General features: G+C 48.0%; 1 protein-coding gene across 1 annotated transcript in view; it reads right to left on the bottom strand.

The window, feature by feature from the left end:
* dpp6a (dipeptidyl-peptidase 6a) overlaps positions 1–18,031 on the bottom strand; it is an 83,864-nt gene that overhangs the window by 21,053 nt on the left and 44,780 nt on the right. Inside the window, exon 3 of the mRNA XM_062480344.1 lies at positions 5,003–5,117. Coding sequence (XP_062336328.1) covers positions 5,003–5,117 — 115 coding nt within the window. The remainder of the gene's footprint in view (positions 1–5,002; positions 5,118–18,031) is intronic.

The following is an 18,031-nucleotide window of genomic DNA, read 5'->3' as shown; positions in this document are numbered from 1 at the left end:
GTATGGGTTTCTGTGGTAAAAACATAAGCCTCATCAAGTCATTCTTTTCTGGATGTACTTCCGTATGTTTGTTTGTGTCAGTGCTTTGGGTAAGAGCATCTGCTAAATGAAGGAAATGTCAATGTGTTTTGGGGTTTGAGATCCACCCGCAGTATGTTTGTGTGACAGCTCACTAGAAAGGAAAAGACGTGAGAAACAGGGAAGGCGAGGGAAAGCCGTGATGTGGGAGAACTCAGAAGACCGACGAGGTGGGCTGAACACAATCAGTTCACCAACGCTCCGGTCGGCGGCGCTCCCATTTGAAACCCTGCTCTAGCTGTGTGTGAGGAATGACCACGCACTTATCCACACGTTTCCATCCAGCGTTCGGTTTTGCCGACTCTTGCGATGACTCTGCGGTGTGGGCGGTGAGTGTTAGACACACACTCTCTCTCCACGCTCTGCTGTGAAACACCCGACCTCTCACATGGCCGTTTGTTTACCCAAGATGCCTCGGATAATTTGGTCATTCACCAATAATTCTGTGATTCCTATCAGACATGATAAACTCGCATTCGATTATTGAACTCGTTCAGTTGATAATATCATTCTGTTAATAGTTTTGTTCTGTGAATAATCCAATTATGTTAACAATCTTGTTGTGTTTGTAATCTTTTTACGCATCTGTCCTCTCCTCAGGTCCCAGCAGCTCTCGGAAGGTCAACACAAACGGCACGGCAACATCAGTACTCCAGGCAGCCCAAGGAGATGAATCCTTCAACACTTAATCAAATCATTTGGAGGCCAGAGGCGCCTTAAAGAACTGTAATCCTGTCCAAATAGTACACAGTCACAGACTGAGTAGTTATTCTCAGATCTTATCAGGGTCGGACACCACCAACCTCTCGTCTTTTTTTGTTGTCTTTTTTCTTCTCCGAAAAGCGAATCTGGATTTTTCCCAAAAATCAAATGGCCCCAGGAAGTAAACAATAAACCCTTTTAAGCCGGCCCCGCGGGTGTTTAAGCAAGAGCGTTTTGTGCTACTCCTGCTTGTCTGCAGGTGTTAGGGGGAGTTTGATCCGTCGGGCAACAGGAGCCGGCTGGCAGGGTTGTGTGTGTGTGTGTGTGTGTGTGTGTGTGTGGGAGGGGGTGAAGGAGAGGAGAGGAACAGAGCAGGAACCTTCCAGACTCTGGACGATGGCTCATTACAAGGTTGGGGGCTGTTTTGCAGTGAGCGTTTTGTCCGTAACACCTGCACCAAGATAAACATTTATAAGGTGCACTCTGACTGCGGGCCCTGCTGGGGTAAGTGGACATTCAGGTGGTGTACAGCAGTGATGGGGTTGTGTTAGTGTGTGTGTGGAAAGGAAAAATGTGGGCTGAGACCTGGACAAGGCCTGCACACACAGGCAGCTTCAAGATGAACAGCCTCATCCCCTCCCCACACCCAACACACACACACTCACCCAACCAACACACTCACCAACCCATCCACACACATCGCCCCACGGCCCATGTTCAAACACACTGCAGCCTGATTTACCCCTGATTTGCCCCCAGCCCCAAAGAGCAAAGCATTAAAAACCTAGTTTTTAATCCTATAATGTCAGTGAAAATGAACATGGATTTGGATGCTTTTGTGTGTGTGTGTGAGAGAGAGAGAAAGAGAGAGAGAGAGAGAAATAGAGAGAGAGAGAGAACGATAGCAAGAGAGAAAGACCTTAGAGAGAGAGGCAGAGTGAGAAAGAGTGAATGAGGGTGAAAGAGAGTGTGAGAGAGAGAGGGAGGGGGAAGGAGAGAGTGTGAGTGGGAGGGAGAGAAGGTGAAGGAGAGAGAGACAGAGGGGGAGAGAGAGAGGGAGGATGAAGGAGAGGGTGTGAGAGGGAGAGAGACCGTTCTCCTAAGGCCTGGATTGTGAGCTGGGATATCAGTCCCTAATCGTGTTTCATGTGCTAAAGAAACCGTCTCAAGGCCCCTACCTATCAACCTTCCCTGATGTTACTCACATTACACAGTGACACTGCACAACGTAGTATATTTTCGTTCATCAGAAGGTTTTTGGTGAAGAGAAAATGAGTGGAATATCTTTCAAAACCAAGGTAGCTTGATGGTTTATTTAAATCAAATCAAATCAAATGTATTTGTATAGCCCTTTTTACACGCAAGCATGTCAGAGGGCTTCACATATGCCCATAGAACTGCCCCTCAACCAACCTAAACCCTCAAGGAAGACAAGGAAAAACTCCCAAAAAAAATGGAAGAAACCTTGGGAGGAGCAATTCAGAGAGGGATCCCCTCCTCCAGAGACGGTTGGTGGGAGAGAGGAGCAGAACACAGGCTAAACATAATCATATACAGTGTCGATGGGTTTTTAAAACACCAAAATCCATTATTCAACTTTATAGATGTAGGACAGGACCGGGAGACTCGCGACCAGGTCCAGCGTTGGCTGACCGACGACCAGGCAGGTGCTGACAACTCAAACCCCCCACACCACAAGGGATGTGTGTGGGGGGGGGACAGAGAGAGGAGAGCAGGGATTAGAGAATGCCAGGAGCAGCTAACAGTTACGCAAATTTAGCAAAGCAACAGTAGATACAGGAATAACAACAACAAAAAACGGGGCCATTCCCCCTCCCTCCATAACACTATTTCTCAATACACCCCCACAATTCACAGTCAGTTCCCTTTTCCGTGATGTGTCTTGTGTGCGAGCTCCCCATCTCTATTATGCCAGCTCAATCTGCTCTCACTGTTCCCCTTTTCCTTCGTAGGAGTGCACAAGATCTCCCCAGTGGAAATGTTCGGAGAACTGGTTATTGAACCTGGCCTCTGTTCTGAGGCTCTCCTTCTATACTCTGAAACAACCCCTTTTTTCCCCACCACTCCATAACAAAGGAATGTGTTATTTCCCAACCTGTGGCGCCTTTCTCTGGTTCAGTTTAAGACCAAACAACAGACTTGCTGGTAACGCAGCAGAGACCTCGGCCCACTTCACCACCACCTATGTGGATCCTTGCCCGTTAGCCGATACTTCGTCAGGTCAATCCATTTTCGCCATGACAACAACAAGGCATTCACACCACCACAAAGCCCCCCCCCCCCAGCTGCAAACATAAACACCAAGAAGCCCATCCAAACACGGAGAGGGACCAAGCCAACTGGAAATCCCACGCTGTGAATGAAGCATGTTCGGTCAGCCGTGCTTTCTCGGGGCTGCCGGGAGTAATCAGCTTAAGGTGGCAAATGAGACGTTCCTGGATGTCTGGAAGCTGCTTGTCAGAGGCGAGGGACATGTTCAGGCCTCGAGACATGCTCACCCTCCCAGCAGGTAGCCGGGCTCTGCGGAGCCCCGGAAAGAGCAGCGGCGCTGTCAATCACCCCCCAACCAAGCAGCAGAGCCTCGATCTTTAATACAGCGCCCTGAGAGCCAGCTGGAAAATCACACACACCAACAAAAAGAACGAGAAAGGGAAGCCCTGGCGATCCGGAGGAACAACGGATCAGGGAGTATGGATTTGCTGTTACCACGGTCAGAGCACACGTCATGCTCATCCTTCACTTACAGAAACACTGCTACAATACAACCCCCTCCCCCCCCCCCCCCCCCCCCACACACACACACAAAAACAAAACCCTGACTGATGTCAAAAGGATGTCGAGGCAGTGAAGGCCTGCCTGCTGAAGAGAGAGAGCGAGGCAGGTTGTCATAGCGAGACGTGTGTGTGTGTGTGTGTGTGTGGGGGGGGGGGGGGGACAAAGTGCTTGTCAGGAGCAGTTAGGTTCCGCCATAAAATTTCGGCATGACAACATCAATCCATACACCTGGCTTATTGAGTGGGTGGTGGCAGCCATCCCATAATTCCTGTCAAAGGATAGCAGACTAACACTTTGCTCTGTGGGACAGCGGTGTGTGTTCCACTCTGCTGACTGCTTCCTTGGTGAAGGGTAGTGCAAAGGGCTCGCTACGTTGAAACACTAGTCATTTTCACACTGGATTTGCACTTCAAAATCAACTTTGAGGTGAAAACTGTTTCAACTGCTCGTTCCAAAAAGCAAGCAAGACCCAAACCATTGCCTCGACTCCCCTTTCCACACACACAGTCCTCAAGCAGGACTTTGAGTGTTATATTATTAATAAGAGATCACAACAACATCCTGCTGATGTTTGTTGAATATTCAAATGAATCCGTCATGTTGTCTGAAGGCCCTGGTTGTTTTGTTACTGGCCAAACTGACAGAGAAGACAGAAGAACGAGTTACTGTCAACTCCCTCCCTCCCTCCCTCCCTCCGACCTGAGCTGACAGAGACCTGCAGACCAGATACTGTACTGTCCCCTCTGACTGACAGATATTTTGGTTCTCCTCTCTGGCCTGACTCAAGGGGATCCAAGCTCATTGGGTGTGCTCAAGCCTTCGCGAGACCACAACCTTTGTTCTCTCACATATATATTTATTTATTTATTACTGTCTGACATGACAGCTGGGCTCAAAGATAATAGAAATTGACATACAGCACACAACCACTGTTGTTATTGACCTAAGCATATGTGATGCCCAAGGGAAACGCCAACTGTAATTGGCAAACGACAGCCAGTTCACATAAAAAGAAAAAGCTAATTATCCTGCTGCAAATGTAGTTATAACTCTGATATATGGACAATAACACTGATCCAAAAGACAATGAGCGTGTATGAAAGCCCGTCAAGGGCCTTTGGAGGAGCACATGTAAACAGATGGCCGGTAGATTACTGGGGCTTCTCAGGTAAATCTGGTGGAACAGAGCTTGAAGGTCAAACTGAGGCTGTTTTCAAAACACAAGCAGCTACAGTGATCCAGACTAGGAAGTGGGCGTCCCAGTGTGTGTGTGTGTGTGTGTGAGTGTGAGAGAGAGAGTTTCAACACACCTTTATTATTGTGAAGTTGCATTGCACGCGTTTGTGAGCATGTGCAAGGCTGACAGGATAAGGAAGGGTGGGGGGGGGGGGGGGGGGGGTTGAGGCGGCATGCCCGGCCCACGTACCTGGCGTCAGCAGGATGACGGAGGTGACGATGAGCGAGCAGATGACCAGAATGACAAGCAGAGCAATCGCTATTCCCTTCCAGTTCCTCTGCGGAGGGTTGCTCCCCACCAGCTCCTGGACACAGAGAGAGCAGACACACACACACACACGGTAAGAAGAAGGGCCAGAAGCAATTTGATCACACCGTAGACAGACAATAAGAGGTGAAAAAAGGATATGGAGGGATAAAAGAGAGAGAGAGAAAGACAGAGAAAGAGAGAGAGACAGAAACAGAGAGAGGGAGGCAGAGATTGAAAATTCGGGCGATGAAGAAAAAGAAAATTAAAAGAGAGAAAGAGGAAGTAAAAAAGGGGGCAATAAAAGGGCTGAGGTGAGGTGTGCAGATGGAGCATTAGAGCTGCAGGGTCGGTCAAGGGCAGAGGAGACCAGGGGAGCAGCGAGGCTCTCACAAAGAGCTAACTAACTGGCAACAGCCAGGGAGGGAGGACGACTTCTAATTAGCCTAGCATCAGCCGTCGTCAGCACCAATCGAAAGTGACAGATCAAAATGCAACCTCTGACTCGAGGAAGAATTCTGAATCACCTTGGGGACATTTTCCCCTTTTTTGGGTTGGAAACTTCAGAAATCTTCAAATAGAAGTCGCTTTTTATTATTGTTAAAAGGGGGAAATTAATATAGAAAGTGTGACAATTGCATTGTAGAAGGCAGTGTCCAGAGGGTATAGAAGAGACAATGATGATGTTGTTAGCCAGCAACCTTTTAGACAGCTTTGTCCATTTCATTATAACTCAGCTGAGCTCAATGACAATAACATTCTGCATGTATTACTCTATATCCCTCCTAATATATATATATTTATTAAGTGCCAATTCAATTTTAACTTACGCAATTTTAACGCTTAAAACGGACATAAAAAGCATATTAATTGAATTCCAAGTTAGGCATATGACTGCTGACCACTCCAACACCAATCCCAGAAAGGTCTACGGGCTAAATCATTTGAGAGGAATTATTCACTTTTTAATGGGTTGACAGTGTGGATATAAAGAGCAGAGCAGTCAGAGCCTGAACATGTGGCTGCAGGGACTTAATGAATATAAAACAAACACATAACTCCGTTAAGTGGCTGGACTGGGTGGCAAACCTTTTAGTGACCTCCTGTGTCTCTCTCAATTGAATGAAGCTGCAGACATCATTAGGCAGGAAATAAGAGCAGGGCATCATGCTATTTACCACACATCCATGAGCCAGCCTAATTAGCACAGGAACAGCATTACCCACAATGCCCCCTGCCCCCCCCCCCCCCCACACACACACTTCACCTGGCGTCACGCAGCACTGGCGTTGTTACATTACACCAGTGCTGCGTTAGGTAAGAAACTCACAGCAGGCACGCCATGATGTCACATGAGAATAACACAATAATCTAAATGTTGTCAAAAATGGCAGTGTTTTGAACAACGGCATTATCGTGGTACTTTAATAGTCATAGCTGTCACTTGTTATAAGTGGTACATGTGAAACCTACAGTGAGGGATAAAAAATTATTTACTGAACTGCTCACACCTGCCGAGACACATTCCCTAACACAAACACACACATTCACTAACACACACACACACACACACCCAAGCAAACAGGCAAACTGATGGCGGCTCGCTACCATGTTGAATACCCTAAATGTTTGTTGAGGAGAACCAGAGAAAGCAAAGCAGGTCTGGAGAACAGATGAGCAGTCTCTGTGTCCCCCCCCCTCCATGGATCAACCAGAGCTTGGCCCTGGGTAACCAGCTTACTGTGAAGAGAGAGTGGATGTGTGCACGTGAGTGTGTGTGTGTGTGTGTGTGTGTAAAACCACAAGAGTGTTGATGCAGTATTGTAAACAGCGGTATGGTTCACACAGCTGAATAAGTGGACACACAAACATCTGTTGTACGGGAACGAACATCACTGAGTTGTGTTTCCATTCTTGTTCCGTGATTGTAGACTTCCTTGAATGACTCGACTTGCTGTTTGTGTGTAGAAGCAGTCAAATAAGATTAACAGCGTTTTCGATGCAATTGTTGACTGATAACTGCAACAAACTTACTGGTTTCATGGGTGTCTTCTTGACTTAGGAATCAATGTGTTTTTCTTGGGCAAGAGAGGAGGGTACTGTGCCTGGAGACAGACGTATTGATTCCTAACAAAAGTCACAAGAGTGTATGATGGAGAAAGCGAGCAGAGGTTAAAAAGCTGTGTATGTATATGTGTGTGTGTATATATGTATATATATATATGAGTGTGAGTGAGTAAGAGTGTGTGTGTGTGTATGTGTGCGAGTGAGGGAGTGAGTGTGAGAACAGCTGCTGTAGGGCACTCACAATCGTATCCACTTTCGGCCCCGTAACCAGCACAGGCCTTGGCCAAGGCCGTCGCTGGAAAACAACTCCCCTGGAGAGCGCTGAAGCGAGACTATCTTGCTCCTCCCTCCCCCCCCCCCCCCCCCCCCCCCCCCACCGACATCTGTGGTTTGGTCTCTGCCTGGGTCATGACCAAGGATGTCTCCTGGCCAACACAATCTGCATAGGGAGAATCGGACTGATTGTGGCCTAGTTCGAGGGCGCCAACCCAGACCTACTCACACATTAACTTTCACCTACTACAGATATCACCACCCCCCCACCCCCATCCAACGCCTTCGCCTGTCTTTGTAAATGTTGTTGTACTTATGTGCTGAGGTTTTTGTCTGTTCCCACACTGTACTCCTCTAGGAGCATTGTCTGGGTGTTGCCTTTTTTCCTCCTCTCTCCTCATGTTTACCTTGTCTTGTCTTGTCTATTAGAAACTGCAAGTGGCAGCTCGGATCTAAGATGGATTCGAGAGACCGCAGATAGAGTGCGGCTAGTTTAGATTTGTATTATTGTTTTGTTGATTTTATGTAAAGCACTTTGAGCTGCAATTCTTGTATGAAAAGTGCTATATAAATAAAGTCTTACTTACTTACTTACTTACTCCAACCTACAGATAGGGAGTCAGCCACCTGACTAGGGAGTCAGGTTCTAGGGGGTCAGGCTGAGCGGTGAGGGAAGCGGGCTAGTAATCTGAAGGTTGCCAGTTCGATTCCCCACCCGTGCCAAATGATGTTGTGTCCTTGGGCAAGGCACTTCACCCTACTTGCTTCGGGGGGAATGTCCCTGTACTTACTGTGAGTCGCTCTGGATAAGAGCGTCTGCTAAATGACTAAATGTAAATGTACAGATCCCACAAACTCAGCGTTCTGAGGCTTCCAATGGGGAGGTTTACATAATCCCCGTCTCATGAAGGCTACGGCGGATGCTAGCCTGTCTGTGATGGAGCCCAGAGGAGTGCGTGTAGTCTGAGAGAACATGCCAATGAAACGTTGGCCCGCGGTGTCTGTGCGCACAGGTGTTTGTGGTTGTACCGTGTGTGTGTGTGTGTGCTTGTGAGGCTGTTTGCTTTTCTCAAATGTGATTCCATACTGTAGTAATGGTGCCATGTCGGGGAGCTATCCTCAAACATTGCTGGCAGGATGAAAAACGCAAGGCCCCCTGGGATAGCAAGCCAGGGAGGACAGCGCAAACAATTCCGCCAGTGTCGTCCGTCTCGAAGACAACGCAATTTAGTTCCTTTTCACTGGGAAAATCACATCCCACACACACACATTCTCCAGGTGGTATCACCTCATCTCTCCTGCCTGTGAGTCACCCCGGCAAGAAAAATCACATTCCCCCTCCTTTATGCTTCTTTTATATGGTCCGTATCGGCTTTGATAGGCGACACTTTATTACAATCCTCTTTTTGACCCGTTTCCCCAGCTCTCAGACACTGCGTAGAGACTCCCTCCGACACACAACCGGCATTAGATAACGGCAGGTCATGGATGAGGATACTTCACCTCATTATTTGGCAACTTAAATAATTCACAGTTCACCGACAGCTGTTGTGGGTATGGTGTTTGCGGGGAGCCTAACAAATTTCCCGTTTTCTACATATGTTAACCTTGGTGGACTCTGAAGACCAGTGTGACAGACTTTGCAATTCAGCCTGGCACGGTACGAGTGAGCCTATCGATTTAAGCAGAGCCACAACCACCCCCTCCCCTCCCCCCAGGCTAGAACAGACAAATGTCCTTTTCGATTCCTGTGAAAGTGACCATCCATAAGTGCGGCTCATTAGGTGGTCGCAGGCGGCGGGCGGGGGTATCGAGCTTCAAATGAGCCACCTTGAAGAGGCGTCCCTCCATCGCTCCCCTGGCGGATCAATACGCAGCAGGCCGGCTCCTGCACAGCCTCATCATCCTGACCAGGCAGGGGGCGCAGAGCAGTAAAACATCTCAACACACACCACATCTACACAGTAGATGACTGTCGTGTCTGGGAGAGAAGTGGACTTGGTGCTGGGCTCTCTAAAACTCATCAGACGAGCCTGATAACAGATTCTTCTGACATGAGCTGTGATTGTGAGAAGGATCGGGACAATGAAGTCGGCCCCTGGTGTTTGAGTGTGACGTTAACGTGGAGGTGATTAAAGCCAGCCGTGGAGAACGGTGAAGAGGACTCTGCACCAAGGAAGGAAGTGGATGAGGAAGGAAGTGGATGAGGAAGGAAGTGGATGGCTCCGAGCGGCAGGAAGTAAACACAGCAGGAAAGCTCGAAACAAACTAGACCGCAGACTCCTCCAGTGTACCGACCTCAGTCTCTCTCGAACACAAGAAGAGATTAAATAACTTGTGAAGGTGTGCATCCAGAGAGGCCCCGGGGCCCGGGCCAGCATTGTGATGCTGCTGGATGGGGGCCCCCTGGGCCTGGGTCTGCTTGCCTGTACTGCCGGGGGGCGTCCGGTTGATGCCGGGGGCCAGAGCTGGCTTCCTGGGTGCATGCAGACATCTGTCCTCTCCCCCAGGACTAAATGATGCTGGTCGGCTGAATTAGTGATGGCGGAGGGGAGAGAGCACAACCTGCCGAGGAGTTGGGGTCAGAGTTGCATTCTACAAGCGTGTGGGTGTGTCAAGTGTGTGTGTGTGTGTTTGTTAAGTGCCTGTGTGTGTGGTGTGTGTGTGTGTGTGTTTGAGCGTGTGTGTGTGGACTTGCCCCTGCGTGTGCATGTGTGAATTATAGCGTGATGATATGGAAATGAAATTCCGGTGCCAAGAATCCCAGCCTCTCCTTAGGCATGCATTTTAATTCTCCAATACAATAATGTGGAAACTCATAATAGATGATCGTGTTGAATACACAGAAATAGCCTGGCTGTGAGAGTCACAATGAACTGGAGGAGGGGTGAGGAACTACAGCTCTCCAATCATTACAAAACCGAGAATGCCCATCATAGCTTACATAACTGAGGCGATGATTTCTCTTCTGCAGTTAAAGACAGGGCTGAATATCCAGTACTGTCAAAGACAACGGGCGACACAGGCTTCTTCAAGGCAGATGTCGTGATGAACTGACATCAGCAGCCAACTTTAAACACATGTTAGAAGTTATGCCAGAGCTGCAGCTATCAATCACACACACCATGGTGCTGGGTGATGCGCCTGGTGCAAGTATAAAAGTGAAAATAAACATGCAGGAACTCCCAGAAGATGGTTAACATGAGGTATTTACAAGAGAGGCAGGTAAACAGATGAGAGATTGGAAGTGGGTTGGCGGTTGGAGGCGGTGAGGTAAAAACTGCACCACTGAAAAGCAGGTGTTTCGTAAATAAGACAGTAAGCTAGGAGTTCTGGGTCTCACTTCTCCGTATCAACATTCCATCTCTGTAGGACTACAGCCGGAGGAAAGCTGGGATCTGTAGTCCTCTCTCGTCCTCCGGTTTCACAGAGCAGAGATGTGAGACTAATCCGCAAATAAGGAAGCATTCCGCCCTCCTTTCCGATCTCTTGAAAGCTCGGTTTCTCCTCCAAAAACACTGTACTACTGGATTAATCCTAAAGCCTCCCCAAATCTTCTTCTATTGTCTTACCGATTTGCCAGCATGCTGCTAAAAGATTTCTCCGAATTATTTTTTTTTTTTTTTTGAGAAACCACAGGATCTCATCAAGAAAATGTAAAGAGACAAGTCGGTTCTCCCTCGTCAGACCAAACCCAGGCATCTTCTTTGATCCCGTCCATCAGCGTTACATCAGCGGGCGACAGAGCAGTGAGTTGACGGTGTCAGACCCAGGCTTACTGACACTGGGGGGGAAGACCTCTCCAACCACACTGATGCTTTCCTCCCTGAGGGTTTGATCTGGATGCGTGACATCACACCCTCTCCCACAGAGATCTCCGCTCTCACCCCCTCCAGCTGACCCCTCGTCAGGGTCACACCTGGAGCGGGGCAGAACACTGGCCTGACACACATCGACAGAAGCAGACGCCAGAGCTGTAGTGAGGCAGGGCCCAGAGGTCGCAAGCTCAAACCGTGTCTTACCGTTTCAGGCGATTTATGCAAAAACGATGAGTCACTCGTGAGAGTTTCCCATGTCCTTGTTTATTAGCTGAAGGCCAGAGTTCAACTTTGTATTCGTTGCAGCGTGGGAGCCATCAAAGCATATTGGAAATGTAAAGTCAATGCGGAACTGTGACGTGAGCATAAGTACGATGAATCGTAAACCAGAGCAGAGTTTCATCACTTCAATGTCCTTAAAAAAAAAGCCAGCATGTTGTTTGTCAAAAAGAGGACTGTTGTCCAGAGCCGTTTTATTTTTTGCTTTTTGTTAAAATATCAACAAACAGCTACCACCATGGTACAGGTGAGTCACTAACCCCCTCCAGTCCGCTGAGGTTCAAATCCCCCCTGTATGTCGTTTCAGATCAAATTATCCTGGAGAATATTGCGAAATGAATTCTTCCTGTCCTGAGGAAACAGAGAGCAGACAAACAAGCTCTCCTGCAGCGCCTCGTCTACATCCGCTCCGCTCATCACCTCACCCACACAAACCTTCCTGACAACGACAAGTGTTTCTCCTCAGAAAAGTTGAGAGAAGTTACTGAAAGGTCAACTGAGGCAGTGACGAGGAGGGAGAAAAAAGGGGGGGGGGGGGGAGAACTAGCAAACTGAGAACTTTAGTACAGAGAACAGCACAGTCCATAGCTTCAGACCCTGAAAATGTGTTATTTTCACGGGGCGACGGTGACAGCATGAGGCCAGCCTCCTAGGAACATTAAGAATTGAAAAGACTCTTTCTGGTGCTGTCGTTATCTATCTGCCTTCAGCCCCACCGCAAGCTCGACACGCAACTCCTCCAAAAACAGATCTTGGTGTGGGCAGGCGCCACACAGCTCCAGTACTGCCTGTGCAACACAGACGGATGTATATGCCTGAACAAATACTTTTCTTTATACTTTTCTTATGTTGGGCTCCGACTCTGATGTTTACCTGCAATTCTAAATTCTGGCCTGAATTTTCAACAGCTTTGAGAGTGTGTGTGTGTGTTGGGGCGGGGGAGGGGAAGGTTGGGAGGTCCAACACACCCCGTCGGAGTGGATGGGAGCAACGAGCTGCTCACTCCAAACTGTGTGGGAAGCGTTTTTGGTGAATGTACATTTTTCAGAAATGATTTTGTACAGCAGGTCGGGAGGATCATAATGGGCTCAACGAGGCTACTTCACACCGAGTTCAAAACATGTCTTTTGTCGGGAGGATAGAAGAGGCAGGAATGGTAGAGGGCTGACTCCAGCCCGAGGCTGCCTTCATTGTGCTGTTGAACCACAGCAGATGCGGACCCTAAACACTTTTTACGCCACTGAACAGCTAGGAAGGTTGGGATTGGAACTGGCTTTCCTACCAGAACAAACTGATAATGGGATGCCTCATTTGGTTAATGCTGTCCGGAGTTTGGAATTTGAATAAAAGAGATAAACAGACACAGATGGGTAGCTGGAACAGACTCTTCCAATTCAGCTATTTGGACTTTGTTTTCTTGGTCGTGTTCCCATGGGCAACATGACTGAAGCTGAAAATCATTTAAAACAGGCCTTCTCTCTCCAACCACCTGTGGATGTGTTATGCGTGATCCTATTAATTATGGTTTCAAATCCACCTGAGAATAGAAATGGATACCCTTTATTTCTTCAAATAACTAGTTACACACACGCTCTATTTAAGCAGTGCAGATTCCTAGCAGAGGTGGGCACTCCAACCCCCCCCCCCCCACACACACACACACACACAATCATGAACCACACATGCACACAGGTTGAAATACACACACACGCACAAACCGACACGCACACACAAACCCACACACGCACAAACCAACAAACAGAAATAAAGCAGGGCCCAAAATAAAAGCAGATGACTCATCAACTGTCGTCTCCTCACAGTCATTATTTATAGAGCAGTGTACTTCCATCACCTCCCTGTGGAGCCTGACAAGCCTTATCACCTGGAATATCCCTCCATTCAGCACCCCTGCTATCGCTCTTTAAAGCACACGGTTCTAGATCCTCGATTCGATCGAGTGTCGTCTCTCTGAGAAATGGGAACTTGTCCCCCCCAGTGGTGTAAAACTCAATTTTCATTGATCATCATCTAGATGCAGCTAATCAGTTGTATCATTGAATGAACTAGTGAATCTGCAATCATCTCACTTCAGGACTAACCAAAAACATCCATTACCCCTCTAAGATTGCTGTCTTGCTCAGTGATCTTGAATGCATCCCTCAGCGCTGACAGAATGCCTCCAGCCCGGCCAATGGGACGAGGTGCTGTGCTTTGACGGACACGGTCGGCGAGGCACAGCTAATGAGCTGACAGACGGGCAGGCCTGTGGTCTGAGAGCCAGGAGAGCTGCCCTGACAATGACACACACACACACACATACACACTGAGGCATCTGGCTGGGATGTAAAGCTCTGTGGTGTCCAGAGGTTTGCGGTGATGGAGGTCCATAACTCACCACGCCAATTAACTGTCACAATTTCACTTTGGGTGCCTTCTAAACTTCAAAACACATCTCAACTCCTCTCCTTTGGTGGCTCTTTCTGAAGCTACACCTTACGGATGACTAGTGCCTAGAAAAACAGAGAGAGAGAGAGATGAAGCAAGACAGAGAGAAAGAGACAGCCCGCTGACAAGGAGAGAGATGTTTGTGCCTCTGTCAAGTCATCGTGGAGTCGATGTCAGAGGGAAGAAGAGGGTGTACGTTCCTGAGCACCAAGTCTGGACAAGCAGAGGGTCAGAACCATGCCACTGCACCAATGAAGGGTCCAGACAGTCTGTCTACGACTGACAGTTCTGCCTGCACGGGTGGAACTCGACAGATATAAGAGGAATCGCCTGGAGAGCAGAGTGTGATTGGCAGTCGGTGAAATGTGAGGTTCGCAGTATCCATGGAGGATCTCACACAGGGGACGAGACATGCTGTGTGTGAAGGTTAATGAGCATGTACAGGTATGTTGTAGGATCGACTGTGTGTGGAGGAATGGCTGAACATTTACCAGCAGGGATATTGGCGAACAAAACAAAATTGTCCTTTTCCCCCCCTCGATACGCCCTTTCTCACACGCTCCCTCTCGTTTTCCAATTCTCCATCTCTCCCTCTTTATCTCTCCCTCTTTATCTCTCCCTCTTTATCTCTCCCTCTTTATCTCTCCCTCTTTATCTCTCCCTCTCTCCCTCTCTCTCTCTCTCTCTCTCTCTCTCTCTTTCTCTCAGAGCATTGCTGATCCGGGTGACTCTTCAGCTCCACAGAGATGGAGAAAGCGCATCTCTGAAATCTCAGCCCTGTTTCCACGGGAACAGGGGGCTGTGATGGGGCTGGAGGGTAGAAAACGCAAGGAGGGGAGGTGGAGGGGGAGGAGAGGGGGGTAATGTCACATGACTCATAACGGAATGCCAAGAGTTCTGTGGAGGACTTTCAATTATGGACAGGCCTTTGTTTGTTGCCCACGCACCGGCGCGTGTGCACACATCGACAGGTCTAGGAGCGGACGTTTAACAGGGTACATGCAAGAGTGCTCGTGGCTCCGGAGTCAATAGCGTGAGCAATTAGCTTCGGCTGCCATCAACCTACGCAGCGATCGTGGTGGCGATGAACCACAGCGTACAGTAAACAGACGGACGCTGTCACACCTGCTGCCCAAACTCAGGTGTTTCGCACAGCTGTGGCTGTGTTTGATGATAAGACCAGTGGTCAGGTGTTAGGTGGTCAACTGACTGCTGTACAGCAAACGTCAGCCTGACACACACACACACACCCGTTGAGACGCAGACACTCACTCAAACACACTAACTCCAAAAACACAAACACTGAAAAACACAAATACACACACCGAAACACGCACAAACACACTCACTGGGCCAAGATTAGATGGTGACCCTCACCAACATAGTATATAATAGGCAGCCGGCCCTCTCACCTCTCCTACGCTGGAGGAAGCGGGAGAGGAACAGTGGTTAAACACTTCCTGCCCGCACACACTACTTCTTTACTCTACAGATCTGAGCCAGGACATGGATCCAGTATGAGGAGTCTGAAACGTGTGGTCGATCTGGTTCTCCTCTCCATGACATCATACCTGGAGTAATTGACCTACTCTTAGTATAAGATATCCGAATCCTCCTGTCAATCATGCAGCTGCCTTTAAGAGCCTGGAGGAAATGAGGTTTAACCGAGAAACTACAGGAAGGAACTTAGAGAGTTGTTTTATTTATTTGACATGTTGGGTAGCGAGCAGAATAACCAATCTCTGTGGAAGCCATAGTTTATTTTTTTAAGACTTAAACCATCTTTCAAATATATATCTATATATTTTTTTTCATGTCAGAGTTTAAGATGCACAGTAAAACACCTGAATGTGAAATGTTATAAAAGTAATGGAGGTTACAAAAGTAAATAAACAAATTAAAAAAAGCGCCTTTCTTCCCAAGACGCTTCTATAAACGTTTGTCAGCTGCCGTCACCGCAGCATGTTGGGAGGTAAACAGGGAGAACTTCTGTGGCTGCCTGCTGCCCAATCTGCATTAGAATGGTAAGGAAAGACACAGGCTGTATCGCATTAGCTTGACAGTGTGTTGAGAAGCTGACAGGCGGAGAAAGAGAAAATGATAGACTACCACCTGCAACTGGGAAGGACTGGCCACGCTTCCAGATATAGCAGGCCGGCGCTGAATAGAAATAAGGCGTGATTTGAATTAATTAACTGGCATGCATTGTGAAAAACAGATTACAGATAGGCTGCACGATTGATCTGAATGGTTCTTCCAAGAATTGGATTTGAGATGAAATAAAGCGTCAAAATCAGCCCTATGTGGAAGGTGTTTGAGTGACAAAGATTGTTTCCCGAAAAATACAATCAATCCGTGGACTGAAAACTGACATACTGGTTAATGAGCTCTTGGGGAAGCATGTGCTTGCATGTGAGCGTGTGTGTGTGTGTGTGTGTGTGTGTGTGCATATACATAGGATGTGATGTTTTGCAAATGCAACTGTAGCACTACAAAAAAAAATAACGGTCTCAAACAACACAATCTGAAATCATTTCACCGCACCGTAATAACATAATAACACCAAACAGAACTCAAGCCTGGGAATCAATGACTCTGCACTGCGTCATTTGTTGAACAACACTGACGGTTCAGCAGAATGTGTCATCGCCATGCCATTTTGATAATAGGCCTTGTTTACTGAGTAGCTACTGTAGACAAACACTCAAGGATCATTCCTCCTGGGCAGGAGAGACCGCGGAGGGAAATGACACGTAATCAACTGCATGTGTTCCCCCCGCTCGCACCCGTCAGGCTGGCGGGCCGAGATGGAGAAGACCTCAGAGCACTTCATCGCCACAGAAGCCATTACCTCCATCGTCCGTGTACTTCCCATCTATCCAATTTCATGGTGTACACACATTTGCAAACATCAAAACACACCTACAATCTAGGAACACAAAGAGACGTGTGCATGGAAATTCCCAGACGGACGGACAGACTTTTGAAGCTAGCGCTGATCATCCTTAATGTATGAACAGGCTAAGCCTTCCGGACGCTAAATCATTTGTGAGGTTCTCGACTTGGCTCCCTTCAAACACATTAACAACGACGTCAATCTTCAAAAGTTCAGCGGGCAGACAAAAGTAGGCCAACAAACGGCACGCATTAAAAGGGAGTCGAGGGACCCGTTTTGGAAGCAGCAAAAGGCGTTTATGCATCTTTTAACCCTGTAAGACCCGATTAAAAATGTCAACATCACCTTCAGCTGTCCAAAAAATACATTTGCAAATAAGATTATTTTTTGAACAACCACATTTACATACCAATGCGTCCTATTGTCTTGCCTTGCAATGCTATTGGATAACTTTGGTCTTTCAAAAAAAAGAAATTAGCAATTAAAGAGCTAAAGGTGACGTAATTTTACAACAAAGGGTCTTACAGGGTTAAAAAGGCGAGGGGCCATAAGAAGACTCCTTCAATGGATTTGTGTAACCTAATCTTGGGTCCCCACCGAGGGAATGAGCCCGTCTTGAAAGGTGATCTACCCCAGTCTGGCTCTGCTACTGGGGGCAGACATATGCCTGCTGCCTGGGTCATAATCGGGGGCTTTATTGATTCATTGGCCTGTTGTCATGCCTGAGGTGACCTTTTGTGTGGAATAATTTCTCCATTAGAGTATTTGTTGAGGCACCTGCTGGCTCTCTCAGACGCCATTATCCTCCAATGAGAGTCCCAAGCTGAGCAGGAAGCAGTGGCCCTGCTCTGATATCCTCTCACGTGACCGGGGTGGGGGGGGGGGGGGATGACCCTTTGCCATCATGAATCATCCAACCACTCAGATAAGGTACTGAGATACTTTGTGGATAACCCACGGTCAGAGTCGAAAGGCTAGGAAGCAGGGTATCAAGTCTTGTTATCGAAACAAACTACAACCAAAGGGGCCAAGTGGAAACTGTCCAAACATCGAGGCAAAAAACAGCCCCCGTAGCAAAGCGGTTCAAAGAATCCACAGTTTGCTGCCGCGCCTCGGGGCCAGAAGAAGACTCCTTTACACTCCTCTCAGCTGGGGTTTTAGCGCTGCACCATTAGGAATGTGAAATTGCCACGC

The sequence above is a fragment of the Osmerus eperlanus genome, chromosome 15 (assembly GCF_963692335.1).
Source record: "Osmerus eperlanus chromosome 15, fOsmEpe2.1, whole genome shotgun sequence".
In the NCBI taxonomy this organism is placed as follows: Eukaryota; Metazoa; Chordata; class Actinopteri; order Osmeriformes; family Osmeridae; genus Osmerus; species Osmerus eperlanus.
The sequence above is the reverse complement of the archived record's forward strand: the minus strand, read 5'-3'. Positions and strand labels throughout refer to the sequence as shown.